The 12779-nt window shown below is 54.8% G+C and overlaps 1 protein-coding gene across 5 annotated transcripts in view; it reads left to right on the forward strand.

Moving 5' to 3' along the window:
• Window positions 1-1474: 1474 nt before the first annotated feature.
• Tp53i11 (tumor protein p53 inducible protein 11) overlaps window positions 1475-12779 on the forward strand; it is a 41529-nt gene continuing 30224 nt past the window's right edge. The window contains exons 1-5 of one of the 5 annotated variants that reach the window (XM_034495069.2): window positions 1475-1751; window positions 10827-10907; window positions 11579-11718; window positions 12213-12271; window positions 12488-12536. In XM_034495069.2, coding sequence (XP_034350960.1) covers window positions 11590-11718; window positions 12213-12271; window positions 12488-12536 — 237 coding nt within the window. In that variant the 5' untranslated portion in view covers window positions 1475-1751; window positions 10827-10907; window positions 11579-11589. Of the gene's footprint in view, window positions 1752-2927; window positions 3053-10826; window positions 10908-11431; window positions 11719-12212; window positions 12272-12487; window positions 12537-12779 lie in introns of those variants that run through there. The other 4 variants (XM_076929314.1, XM_034495067.2, XM_034495068.2 and 1 more) reach the window with 4 other exon arrangements.

A 12779-nucleotide genomic window follows, 5' to 3' on the forward strand; every position in this document is an offset into this window, starting at 1 on the left:
AGGGATGACACTGTGTTCCAGTGACACAGCCCAGAGCCCTGCATGCCGATAGTGCAACAATGAATCCATTATCTCATCTCTATCTAGAGGTGAGACTCTGAACCAGGCCAAGATGAAGCTCTTGGGCAGGGACAGGTGGCTTGGCTGTGCACTTCACTCCCCACACCTCGAGGCAGGCCTAATCCTGAGCCACAGACGTGACTGGCTGAGTGATTCATTCATTACTGGTCATCACTAGCCAGGTGCTCAGCAAGAGAGGGTGGCACTGTGGGAAAGGAGTTTAGTTGCCTTGGTAATCAGAGGCTAACAGCCACTGAGAGCTGACTTATATGTACCAGGCACTGTTCTGTTTACTTCCTTGCAAAGGGCACAGCTCCTCCTGTCCAGCCCCAGCCATTGGGAGGGCCATAGAGCCTGCCTGGTACATTAACACCTCACACATGGTCAGGTTTGGTTAGCATGGACTGCTGCTCTAACTGAAAATCCCAGCAACAGCCACAAGGCACTTCCTGCTATAAGGTCGCACCCCTTTGTAGTTAAGAAGGCAACGTACTTGCCCAGGGCTAAGCCTAAAGACAGAGCCGGGATTTGAACCCAGATATTGTAGTTCTGTAGCCTGGGGCAGAAACGCAAAACTTAACTCAGGAGCCAGGGGCACACCTAGTTGGGTTGTGGTGAGGGGCAGCCACTCTCCATCTCTATCCCAGTTCCTTACCTTCAACTTTGCTTCTCTCCATCCCCTACCTCCCTCCCCTGCTGTGGACTTCCCAGGGAGTCCAGAGCCAGGCATGGGATGGGGGTTGTAGGTGCCCATCTTTTTAGTTTGAAAGACTCTTGAAGATCACCCAGGACCCCTCCAGACTCACCTGGAACCCACTCTTGGCATGAGCTGTTTGGTTCCACCAACAAATATTCTGAAGCCATTGATAAGCCCCCAACCCTGCCACATGCAGCACATAGCACAGAGACTGCGGTAGAAGTCTCAGTGGGTGAGAGTTCTTGTCATTTGGAATTCACACCAAACTTGGGAGACAAGGGTGGCTTGGGTGACAGAACATCATTTCTTCAATATCTTCAGGCCTAGGCTAAATATGAATGACTCAAAATTTTGTGAACTGGGACTAGTTCTCAATATCTCTTGGACTGTTGAGAACGCAAGTTTTTATTCTTGAAAATGTTTTAGCAAACGGTGACGATTGTTATTAATCGTGTCGTTTCACAAGTGGGGGACCCTACCGGCCAAAGCCGGTCCCTTCCTTCCATCCTAGACACCAGCCTAAGTCTGAGAATGGGTGTTTAATAAACCCATCGGGATTATTAAACATTATGTTTGCAGTCCGGGGAAAGGGGCGCTGTCTACAGAACTTCCGAGAAAGTCCTGGGTGGCGCAGCGGCAGGATGTCCCCGTCCGGGGATCCCCTAGCCAAGCGTGGGTGCGCCCTCCGCAGGCGGCTCCCGGTAGGCCCTTCGTTGCAGCTCTGGGTCCCCCCCAACCCCTCTGTGCCCGCCCCGGCCACCTCGGGGGCGAGGCAGCCCAGCGCGTGGGAGGGGACGGCGCGCCATTGGCTTGTGCGCGGCACTAGAGGAGGGACCAGTGCGGGCCGCCAGACTCGGGCAAGCCCGGCAGCGCCAGGAGTCCAGCTTGCCCTGCCCTGCCCGCCCAGCGCGGCGCCGCGATGTGAGACTCCCCGGGCCGGAGCGTCCGCAGGGCACGCCAGCTCCGCGAGCGCAGCACCCCGCGCGCTAGGAACGTAAGTCTGCTGCCTGCAGCCGCTAGCCTCACACTTCGCCGCCGCTGCCACCGCGCCGGCAGCTGACTACGCAGCGCAGCCCGGGGACGCCAGGGGCCTTAGGGACCGCTGGGGGCAGCGAGCACCCTAGGCACGACAGCCGGCCCCGGGACAGCTTGGCACCTGCGGGTCGGCAGGCGCCTGGGACCCCCGCTGAGCTCCTCGTTGCACCATCCTCTGTCCTTTTTGTTTGTCCCCTTGCACTGACTCGGTTTCCCTTTCTCCCCCAGCTCTCTTCTCCGCCACCTCCTTCCCCAGGGGCTGTTTATTTCACCCTCGGCCTCCTCCCGGGCTTTATCTCTTTGATTCGGAGCTAGAAAGAGCGGAGAGTAAAACAGTTTCTTTTATCCCGGGGTCTCTGTCTTCCGCGCTTGGTTCTCGGTCCCCTCCCCCTTTCTCGCCACCGCTCCCCCTCTCGCCTTTGTTTCCTGGCCCGAGGATTGCGCTGTGTAAACTTGCGAGTTTCCGGGTCCTCGCCCCACGGGTGCGCGGGCGGAGAAGGTGGAAGGGTTCCCGCTGTCCACTGCTCTGGCGGGACCTTTTGTGTGGGTGCCGGGGGCTGAAGGAGTCGTGGACTCCCGCCTCACAAAGTGGGGGAGTGTCCTCGGCGTGGCGATGAGGATAGATCAGAGGGGGAAGGGGCAAAGCCAGTGACATTCCAGAGTCCCTGCTGGAGTGGAGCGGCCAGAAAAGTGGTTGGGCCTGACCCCAGCCTAGGGTGGTGGTGTCAGGAGTGTATTGCAGGTGGACCCAGGCGACTCTTTCTTCCAAACCGCTCGGACAGCTGTGTGGTGTAGCGCCACTGCCTGGCGCAGGATGGATTGGGGTCCCGTGTAGTGCACACTCCGCGCACCATCCTCAGGGCACCTCGAGGCCAGCCGCTCGCTTCGGGTCCCCTTTCGCCGCCTTTTTGCATCCTGGATGGAGCGTACTTCTCTTGCCGCTTGTGAGGTGGAGGAGCAGGGATAGGCCCAGGACCCACTCCCACTTTGACCCAAAGCCTTAAGCACACGACCAAGGCCTTCTCAAGTCCCCCCAGCACGGACTTCCTGTTTCGTTTCTTTTAGTCAAACTTTCTGGATGGGGCCTGGCAAGAGTGTAGCAGTCCCTGGGTTGCAGAGACACCCACCCGGCTGTGGCTCTCGTCTGGAGGCTCCTGGAGAGAGGCCGCCACCTGCCGCCGGCTAGACTGTGGTGGGTTCCTGGAAGAATCCGGAGGAACACCACCTGCCTCTTAGTGGCAGCCTCTGGCTCAGTCCGAGGCAAGAAAATATTATTTTCCTGTAGGATCGTTGGGAAGTCAGAATATTCTTCAGGTTTCTGTTGTCGCCTTCGTACAGACAGCGCCCTCTCCCAGAGTCCCCGCTAGCCTCAGTGCCCTAGGTGCCCTCTGCCTTCGCTTCTCTCTTCTTCAAGACTCTCAAGTCTGGCTGCCTCCACTTGCTGTCCCTGGCTTTGACCTTTCCCAGTCCAGGACCTCTGCCCTTCCTCTCATCCCAACTCACAGCCTGGACTTGTGACAGCCCCCTCTGCTGGAGAGAGAACGGAGGCAGCTGGCTAGGAGCAGGGTCTTCACGAATTATTCTTGGCTTTTCTGTATGTTCGCTTACTGCCCCAAGTATCTGTGAGTACTCTACAAAAGAGTGATGTCGCAGTTGGCCAGCATGGGGCCCACAGGTCCCTGCACACCTGTGGAAGCTGTCAAGACTCTAGGTAGTGCTGTGACTTGAGCAAGAAGAGGAATATAAATATGTCGCTGGGCCATGTGCCGTGCCTCGGTGTGGTCTCAGTACCCAGAAGGCTGAGGCAGGAAGAGTCTGAGTTACAGACCAGTCTGGACTATGTAGGAAGACCCCGTCTCAGAAAGAAAGCCAGAGTCAGGGGAACATGCAGAGTGTGGGGTATTGAGGCCATTTTTAAGGAGTGGTCCGTGCTGCATTTTGAGTCTTGCAGAATAGCCTGTGCAAAGAGCCTGAGGCAGCACCGTGCTGTTCCTGTGCAGTGGGGTGGGGAAGAGATAGGAGGCACTGGTGAGAAAGGGTGGGGACTCCCTATCTCATAGGTAAGAGAGGATCTATAAGCCAGCATGCCCCAGGCCCCTAGCTAGGAGGGGCAGCCACAGGGCAGCCATTTTGTTCTGAATCCAGGTGGGAAGACCACATCCCCAGTAGCATTCTCTGTGTCCCTCCCACAGCCACAGTAGACAGGGACAGGAAGACGGCCGCTCAGGCCGAGTGCCCTGGAAACCCCCTGACTCTCAAGACCCTCATGCTTCTTCATGCCTGCCTGGGTCAGTGTGCTGGTCATGACCCAGAGTCACCTTGATTCTGCTTGCTCCACTTCCTCCTGATACTACCCTCCTTGGAACATCCTGTTTGTGTGGGTTTGGATTCCTGGAAGGGGATGTGCTCGGAAACTGCTTTAGTAAAGGGGGAAACTGAGGCCAAGTATTTGAGTCTATCAGTCTGAACAGTAGCATTGTTGATCGCTGGCTACAAAACTGTTCTGGATGTTTGCAGGCATCTTCTCTTCAGGGGGAAGTAAGTGTCATTATGCCCATTTGACAGATGGGGAACTTTGAGGCCTAGAGAGGCAGGCCTTTCTTCTAACGCCATGCAAGTTCATAGGGTATGGGGTAGAGGATGTGAGTGTGGAGCTTTGGAGGAGTGGCTTGCCCTGTTCACCACTCAGCCAGAACACCAGTATGAGGAGGGAAGTCTCAGCCTTGGACTGTGATCCCTGCCCAGGGGAAAGCAGGGCTTCAGACCGTCTAGTCTGGAGACACTGGGTAACATGAAGCATGTCTTCAAGGAAGCCCCTAGTTGCCCCTCTGTTTTGTTGAGCAGCAAGGAAGAGGCCTGGGGAGGAATGACAATAGTTGGGGAGGGGAGCTGCTGCCCATTCACAGAAGAGCCCTGGCCCCCTGAGAACTAGAAGCTAATGGACAACAGAGCCAGCTGCCCTTGAGGGCACTGACTCGGTCACCAGGACCCAGGGAGGCTGGCCCACTCAGGGTTGAAAAGGACAGGAATTCTCCATGCTGCGACAGAAGGACAGGAAAGGCCTTGTCAGTGACTTCTGAGAGGCTGCCTGAGAAGCTGGCCTTGGCTTACATAGGGCAGTAGACTCAGACCTCTGGGTGAAGCCAAACCCCCCTCCCCGCAGGGGTGTGCCTCCCAGACCTGAGCCCCACCCACACTCTCCCACATAGCTACGATTGCTTATTTTTTGTCCCCTAAGCTCTGAAGATATATGTTATATATCTTCAGATCAGAGCTCAGGGGCTTCCTTCCATCCCTTTGGAAATCAGCCACCTTCCAAAGACACAGAGAGGAAAGATGAGAAGAGAAAATCTCCACAAGGAAGTGGGAGAGGCTGGAGGGCCTGTTGAAGCTGGACAGGGCCTCATTGAAATGCAAATAAATGTGTTTATATAGCTGGGATCAGTCAGGGTTGCCTAGTCAGACCTGGGGAGGGCCCTTGAGACCACACTCACCACCCACACAGAAAACTCTCCTGATAGCAAGCCCTGGCTCGTCATGCCTGTGACCTCAGCTGTCCTCCTTGAAGTATAGTGATTCAGGGCACCCCGACCTCCCAGTGGTAGGGCAAACTCTGTGACTCCAGATCCCAGAGTCAGGATCTTGAAGGTTCGAGGAATCTGGCATGGACTCCATAGCTTTGTCACTGGGATGCCACACTAAGGGCTTTCACAGCATGGTCTTTGTCATCTGCACCTTTCACAGCATCTTAGTGACAATCAAGCTGGTGAGAGGTGGGTGGCGGAGAGGTGACAGCCCACCAGCACTGCTCTGTCCACCCAGGCAGCATGCTATAGAATAATTCCATTCTCTAGGGACTGAGGCTCTGCTCGTCTGCCAGCAGGCCCGGAGCACAGTAGCGTCTCTTCCATTTCCCCTTTGTTTGGGCCGGAAGATCTCTGAAGAGACCCGTACAGTCCTACTGGCTGTGTCCCATGACCCTTGGCTTTGTGGGTGAGGCGTGGCCCCCATTTGCAGGGAATGTGTTGCAGGGCAGCAGGTCTGCCTGAGTCCAGGTCTGGGAATGTAAGCCTAGGGTGGGAATGTGGTACCTTCACCCTCTGTCACTTTTGACAACCTCAAGATGTAGGCCAATTTGCCACAGGGCCCTAGCAGTTGGTTCCTAGCAGGTTGCTAGCCCTCCATCTTGTCCCAGATTAGTGGGATTCCCTAGAAGAGGCCTCAGATGATACAGGCTCCACGGCCTAGAGCCCACAAACTCTGAACTCTGCCCGTCTCTGTCCTCACTTGAATGCAGCCCTGTTCAGACCCATTTCCAGCTATTCTACACAGAGCGATAACAGAACAATGGGCTCCCATTGGTGGCACTGGCTCCTGAGCCCTGCCCACAGCACAGGCCCTGAACCCAAGAGAACCCCAACAGGGATAGGGGTGAGGCTTCAGACTGGGGACACACCAAGATTTTCAGGGGAGGATGCTCTAGAAGACCGTTTGAAGCTCAGTTATGCTTTGGGGGAGGGGTATTCCAGGTACTTGTGCACAGACAAGCACACACATCCATTCCCCCAGCCTCCCCCCCCCCCCAGATCCTCTCAGGAAGTCCAGTGTAAGCTCAGCTCACAGTGAACTTGAATTCCAGCTCAGCCACACCCCCAAAGCCAGGGACTCTTAACTAAGTAAGTCATCGCTTGGGCCTTAGTGCTCTCGTCTGAAAAATGGAATGGAAATATGGCAACTGTCACAGGCAATAATGTGGACTTCAGGGGGTTCCCAGGCTGGATGTGCTGACAAGCTGGCTGCTGTCCCCAGCTCAGGCAGGACGTGTGGGCAGCTAGCTCTCTCCTCACTGGCGGGAGGGCATTTGCAGCCGCTGCACCTGTGCCCACACTGGGGAGGAAGTGGCTCCCTGGTTGAGGGGTTGTGGTTGTTACTCAGGGGAAGTCACTGGAGCAGCTGTGGGTGTTCTGGGTCCCTTCTTCCCCTCCCCCTCCCAGGCCAGCAGGTTTCCTAAGCCAGCCCTCCTGGGCACAGCCTCCCTGTCGGGACAGCTCTGCAGTCCATTGGTTTCTATGGTAACCAGGCTTCCTGGGAAGGATGGGGAAGTCCTCCAGGATCAGCATGGGAGGTGTGGGCCCCTGCCTCATCAGGTCTGCTGCCCAGGGCTGAGTCTGGCTAGGAGTTCATTAATAACACAGGACATTTTGCTGTCCTTTGTGTAGCACAGACCAGGAGCCTGGTTCTTCGGCTGCACTCTATGGTGTATCAATCACAAACTTGCTGAGTAGACTCAGTCTAGTTTCTTAGATGAGGACTTGGAAGTAATTTTCCTAAGGTCACAGAGTAATGAAGAGAAAGAGTTGAACTTTGACTCCAAGTTTTCCTAATCATTAAGAGTGTGTTCCTCTGCTGGGTGTAGTGGCATGTGCTTTTAAACCCAGCACTGGGGAGGCAGAGGCAGGCAGATCTCTTGAGTTAAAGGCCAGCCTGGTCTACAGGACAGCCAGGGCTACTCAGGGAAACTCTGTGTCCAAAAAAGGGCAGGGGGTGTCGTTTCTCATCCTCTGGCCTTGTACACCCAGGAACCCTCCTTTTCCTGTGTTTAGATACCCACTCCCCTGGAGCCTGCAGCACCCCAGGAAGGTATTATCATCTAAGCCATTATACTGGAGCTTCAGATGACACTACTGGAACAAAGGCCCCGCCTCTTAGAGAGTGACCAGGTTGGAAGTCAGCCTGGTACACAGCCCTCTCCGCCCTGGACCGATAGTTTGAGTGTATTTGAGGGCAGATCCTGCCCCATGGGCCTGAAGTTCCTGCCTGTTCAGTGTGTGGTAGGAGCTACAGCCTGCCTCTTCTCTCTCCCTGGCTGTCCCTGTAGACTGCAGAGTTGGGGAGGCCTGGGCTGAGAGGAAAGAGGCTCTGAGGAGCAGACTCTCTGCTCTTCTCTTGGGTAAACCTTTGGAACTAGGGAATGGGAAGTGAGGAGGCGTAGGTTGTAGGTGTCGAGGGATGAACACAGGAGACCAACCGAACTCCGAGGAGGAGGGCAGAGTAGAGCTGGCCTGTGGAGAGCATGGAGGACTGTCCCACTTGGACGAGTGCTCAGAGTGACTGTCACTCCTAGAAGGATGGAGGGTTGCTGGGGATGTTCGCAAGGACTCTGACAGGGAAAGGAGGCAGGACTCGGTCTTGCAGGCACCTATTTCGTCTCCACAGTTGTGAGCATGAAGGTGGATGATTAGCCCCTCCTCCCACTTCCACAGTCACAGTGGGGATGTGGAGGCCCTCAGCACAGCATGCAGGAGACCAAGCAGGCCTGAGTGGAAGGGGCCTTTTCAATTCTCCGAATCAGGGTGAGGAAAGAAGGGTCATTGGGAGGGAGGACAGACCACGCCCAGGGCAGGGGTAATGGCTGGAGGGTACCAGCCTACATTCCCTGGCACTTCTGCATCCCTGTTCACCTTTTTCACAGAGGGAAACTGAGGCTGGGGGGGGGGGTGCCCTACTGGCTCTCCTAAAGCCTGCAGCTCCTAAGTGGGTAGAACCAAGTTTCAAAGCCAGCATGTAGCCAGCTTTCCCAGGAATGGAGTGGGAGAGGTGCCTGAAACCCTTGGCAAAAAGCTTTGGTAGGGAAGAGTGAGAGAGGAGAGGCCAAAAGGCCGTGTGTGTGTGTGTGTGTGTGTGTGTGTGTGTGTGTTGGTGAATGAGTCACGGAGCAGAAGAAAACTGCCCCTAGCTGGGACACTTCCAGCTCAACACAGAGGGACATGATATAACCAGCCTTGCACGGGATGCTGAGGTCTGGGGTCTTGGTCCCGTGTGGTGGGGAAAAGGAGAATAAGATCATTTTCTTGGCCCTGTCAAGAGCCACCACCCAGTGTAGAGGAAATACTCGGGAGGGTGGCGGCATCCTGTCTAATAACTGCCATTTTCACTGGACACTGTCCAACGCGGGACGCTGACCACTGAGTTGAGGTAGACAACTTGCTTCTCAGCGTTCTGAGAGTTAGCCCCTTCTTTCCCCTATGAGAGAGGAGGCTGAGGAACAGAGGAAAGCAGATGGCTTACAGGCCACTTAAAACACTAGCGATCCCAGATGTGAGTCCAGGCAGCAGATTGAGCAGTCCTTCCAGCTGTGGGTCAGCAGTCATGTTCTGAATAAGTCTCTCTTTCCAGGGTCTTGATTCTCCTTAGATCAGCTTGGGGTGGGGTTGTGTGTAGGTGTGTGGGTGGGTGGTTGTCTCCATATCCCTGATGAGAACACTAAAAGAAATAATTTTCTCTGACTACTGGTGACACCAGTAGGGCCCTGGTGTCTCACTGTCCATGCCTGACACACAGAGGGACTCAGTGGATGGGCTGTCTTCTGTGCAGGCGCCTCTCTTCGTACTGTGATTTATATTTACCTCAAGGTCTTAGAAAGTTGGAGCTGAAGTCCTGTTTCACAGATAAGGAAACTGAGGCTCGGATTAGTGATGTGACTCGCCCAAGGGGCACAGCAGGATCGAATCAAGTGGCTTGTCACATCTGGCTTCATGAGAAAGTATAAGAATCCAGAGCTCCCAAAGAGTATAGCTAAAGGAGAAATAGCCCACAGCAAGTGTTGCCCGCAGTGTGGAGGAGCTCGTATGTCTTGGAAGGCATGTGTGGTGCCCTGGTGTTCCATTTGTCTACACCCTTCAGCAGGCCCACCCTGGGCTGTTTACCTCAGAGGCCTGCACATGTGTGGTCCCACCAGAACCACACAAAGCACAGGTACAAACAACCGAATGTCCCTGTTTGGCACGAGTGTCACACAGAATATTGATGCACAGTAGAAAGGGATGAACAGCTGGGGCACTGGGCCTGGTCGAGCTGGGAAAGGCATCCCACTGAGTGGGAGACGCTGGGCGGGCAAATGTTCAGATGCTTTATGACTCTGTTTTTGCTACATTTGAGAAAAATCTAGACGAAGCTAGAGTGACAGAGCTGAGACCTGTAACTGCTGGAAGTGGGAGATCAGGGTATACCTGGGATAGCACACTGCAGTCTGGACAAGTGAAGACACTGTGTCCTGACCTGGTGGTGGTTGTGACATGAATTATCTGCACCATCATTTCTGTGTGGGTTAATATGAGGGGTCAGAAGGGACATGGGAAGGATGTGACCAGGTGACTGATATCTCTGTCCTTCAAGGAGGGTTGGCCAGGCTGAGCTCTGCACCCTTGTGTGGTGTCCAGTCTGTCTGGGGTCAGGAGAAAGTGGTGGTCTGGGTTGGGGATTTGGGCCCCACTTGGAACAGTGTGACTGAAAGGACATCCCTGCTTCCCCTTAGGGGGGCTGAGGTATCTCTCTATGGGGCATGGGCAGCCTTTGTTGTCCCATCCTGTCTGCAGCACCCCACCCCCATCAGGTACAGGAAGGAAAACAGCCATTCATTTCACACATGAAGAGCAGGGCTGTGTGTCAGGCCCAGGTCTCGCTTGCCCTTCAGCCCCGGTGGTGACTGGGTTTGTGGTGTTATCATTTTGAACAAAACCCCCAGGACCTCTTTGGATGTAGCCACTGCACCCTGTACCCACACTGGCTGCACCTTTCTGCTGTTGTATTTGTTGGGATGGTCTATTTCATTTCAAGACTCCGGAGGTCTGAAAAGGAATCTGGATGATCTGGGGACATTCCCTGGGGCTGGAAGACATTTGCTCAGGGACATGGGGACATGGGGCTGAACAGCAGGTGGAAGGAGGAACTTCTAAGATCTGTCTTGAAATGAGTTTGCTTGGGGCCAGGGGCGGGGTGCTGGGGTGAAAATGAGATGGTGGGGTACAGAGGACTCTTGGCACTGGCTGGGTGTACAGGTTGGTGGGGATGCAGAGACCCGGATGCTGTTCTAATGTTGAGTGGGTCCCTGTACATTCTGACTGAGCTCTCCTCATGTGTGGAGTGGTCTTCATTTGCTCCCATCTTTCAAAACCTTGTGATGCAGAGACTGGAGCTGACTGGGGTCAGCCAAAGCCTCACTTTGTTCCCCTCCATGCCGTGTCTTCTCTCCTAGGTTGTGAGGACCGAACACAGGAGAGGTACCCTCGTCTCAGATTCCAGTGCACATCTCAGCATCTGCTCACTGCCCATCTCAGTACGTGCCCAGGACTGGCCTGTGGAATGGGGTGGCATGATTCTGGGCTGTGGAAGATGGTGGCAGATGTAGGCGTAGAGGGGGTAGAGGCTATGGATTTTGGTGCCAGGGAGTGGTTTAGGTCTGGGCAGTGTGGCTAATACTTAAAACCTCATTTTCTGGGCTTAATGTCTCTTTCCCTCATGACTAACCCTCTCCTCCTCTAGGTTCTGGGTAGTGAAGGCTGTTTGGGAGGTAGAAGGACCAGCAGGCCAGCTTGTAGGCAGTGGGGATTATCAGGGCAGGTAGCCTAGGACTTAAGAGGCTCACTCTGAGCTTGGGCAGGGTCCTTACCTTTCTGAAGTCTCCTTTATCTCTATGACCCAGAGATCTTGTCATTGAGCTCCATCTTGGTCCCAATGCCTTTCATAAAGTCCATATACTGCTCCAGGGCTGGCTGTAAGGCCTTGTCTGACCCAGTTACCTGGTCTGTGTCATGTCCACGGAGGCCAGGCTGGAAGCATCCTCCTCAACCCATTTTACAGGAGAGGATACTGAGGCAGCCGCAGCACCATCTTCTCTTAGGCCCTAAGTAGGGCCTGGCCATATCCTTCTCACCCTACACTGGGACCTGGGGTCTGGAAGTCCAGCAGGAACGATGGCTGAGGCCAGTGTCTCCCCATGTTCCTCAGCAGAAGAAAACATGGCAGCCAAACAGCCTCCTCCGCTCATGAAGAAGCACAGCCAGACAGATCTTGTGAGCCGCCTGAAGACCAGAAAGATCCTGGGCGTGGGCGGGGAGGATGATGATGGAGAAGTACACCGGTCAAAGGTGAGCCATGCTAGGAAGAGGAGCCGTGAGCCTACGACTTCCCTGTGCTTCTAGGACCCTGCAGTGTTGGAGGAATGATATGGCTAGTGGCACAAGTTTTTGGGCAAGAACTCAGTGCTTCTTAGGGTACAGACGTAGACTGTCTTAGATCCCTGCAAGTTATCCATGTGGTTATTGACCCACTGTACAGATGAGGAAGCTAAGACTCACTCAGAAGGGCTAAGTAACTTCCTTAAGGTTATATTAGTAACACAGAACCCGGCTTCCAGCCCATGGAGGGCAGACCCTGGGCTTTGTTTCCTAACCAGCTCTTTTCAGCTTCTCTTGTCTGGCTGCCAAGGGAGGCAGGAAAGGTTGAGCTTGCATTAGAGAAACCTCCATCTCAATCAGGGATGCTCTGATGGGCCCCAGGCGTACACAGGAGCTGGAGTAAGGTGGGTGGCTGGGATGCTGAAGGTTGTCCTCCCTGATACCTCTGACTTGTGTGTTCACAGATCAGCCAGGTTTTGGGCAACGAGATAAAGTTTGCTGTGCGGGAGCCTCTGGGGCTCAGGTGAGCAGCAGGTCTTGTTTGGATGGAGTTTTGTGTCCCGGGTGTGTGTAAGGTCCTCCATTTCTGGGCCTTGCTCTGAATCTCATCCACACTGTTCATGCCTCCTCCCATAGCCTGGCTGTTTGGACTGCACGGGGTGCCTCCTCCCAGGGTCTGGGTTGACGGTGGGGGTCAGGGTGAATGTGGCTGTAACTGTCCTCTCTGACCCTCCCCCAGGGTCTGGCAGTTTCTCTCTGCTATGCTGTTCTCCAGTGTGGCCATCATGGTGAGTCCTGTGTGTCCCTGCCCAGGCTGCAAGTAGGTCCTGTGCTTGTCAGCTAGTTGCACCTCAGAGTTAGACCTAGATTGGGGGGTGGGGGGGATGGTTGGGTGTGGCACTTTGCCTTCCCTGAGATGCTCCTTCATGCCATACCTATCTGTTGCTATCTCCACTCTGAAGCCCATCCTTCCCAGTCTCGGTCAGCTCCTGGATGGACATCCTGCCTATTATTACTGGTGCTGTGCCCCA

This window comes from Arvicanthis niloticus, chromosome 2 (assembly GCF_011762505.2).
Source record: "Arvicanthis niloticus isolate mArvNil1 chromosome 2, mArvNil1.pat.X, whole genome shotgun sequence".
NCBI classification, from domain to species: Eukaryota; Metazoa; Chordata; class Mammalia; order Rodentia; family Muridae; genus Arvicanthis; species Arvicanthis niloticus.